This window comes from Pundamilia nyererei, unplaced genomic scaffold (assembly GCF_000239375.1).
Source record: "Pundamilia nyererei isolate P.nyererei 1_Seehausen unplaced genomic scaffold, PunNye1.0 scaffold00055, whole genome shotgun sequence".
Lineage (NCBI taxonomy): Eukaryota > Metazoa > Chordata > Actinopteri > Cichliformes > Cichlidae > Pundamilia > Pundamilia nyererei.
The window spans coordinates 2,934,171-2,934,825 of NW_005187456.1; the positions used below are offsets into that span (position 1 = coordinate 2,934,171).

Consider the following 655-nt stretch of genomic DNA (forward strand, 5'->3'; position numbering starts at 1 on the left):
GTCTATTTTTTTTAAATGCTTCAGGGTGATGATGTTCTCCTTCTGCACCAAAGTAGAATTTTAAACACGGAATGGTTGCTTTAAATGTATATTTTATTATAGTTACGTTACCTTAAACCAAGAGCTATCTGTTACACAGATGTGAAAAACATGTATCGACCCCTAAGTCTTCTGTTCGAGAAATAAACAGGTTGTGTGGGGCTGCATTAGAAAACACGTGACTTTCTGGGTGTTTCTGAACACTCGTGTCACATGATCGTGCCAGTAATTTTGTTAAGTGTTGAAGGCGAGTGCAGTTAACCGCAGAGCTAGCAGGTAAAGAAGCAAGTTGGAATTACGTAGCCAGAAGCCGTTGAGGGTTTTGTTTTCAAGAGAAGCGCTTTGTCATTGCTCCAGATAAGCTCGCGAGACTTTCGTCTGTTTTCTTGCCGTTGTTGTGACGCTAACATTAGCCGAGCTAGCCCAGCGACTGCTAACATTAGCTAACTCCCTGCGCCCTGTTTGTTGTTGTGCTTCTGTGATTTCGCGCAGACAAGTGCTGAGCCATCCCGAGGGAAACAACAGAAACATGGTGCAAATCTGTCGTGTCCAGTCATGGTTTGTGGGATTAACGCCACTCCTCATTTTCGGTGAGTATTTTGTTTCGGTTTAGTTC

The 655-nt window shown here is 43.4% G+C and overlaps 1 protein-coding gene across 1 annotated transcript in view; it reads left to right on the forward strand.

Moving 5' to 3' along the window:
- The first annotated feature begins 215 nt into the window (after positions 1–215).
- The window catches only part of lamp1b (lysosomal associated membrane protein 1b), a 7,229-nt gene continuing 6,789 nt past the window's right edge, over positions 216–655 (forward strand). The window contains exons 1-2 of the mRNA XM_005733901.2: positions 216–315; positions 532–629. Coding sequence (XP_005733958.1) covers positions 569–629 — 61 coding nt within the window. The 5' untranslated portion in view covers positions 216–315; positions 532–568. The remainder of the gene's footprint in view (positions 316–531; positions 630–655) is intronic.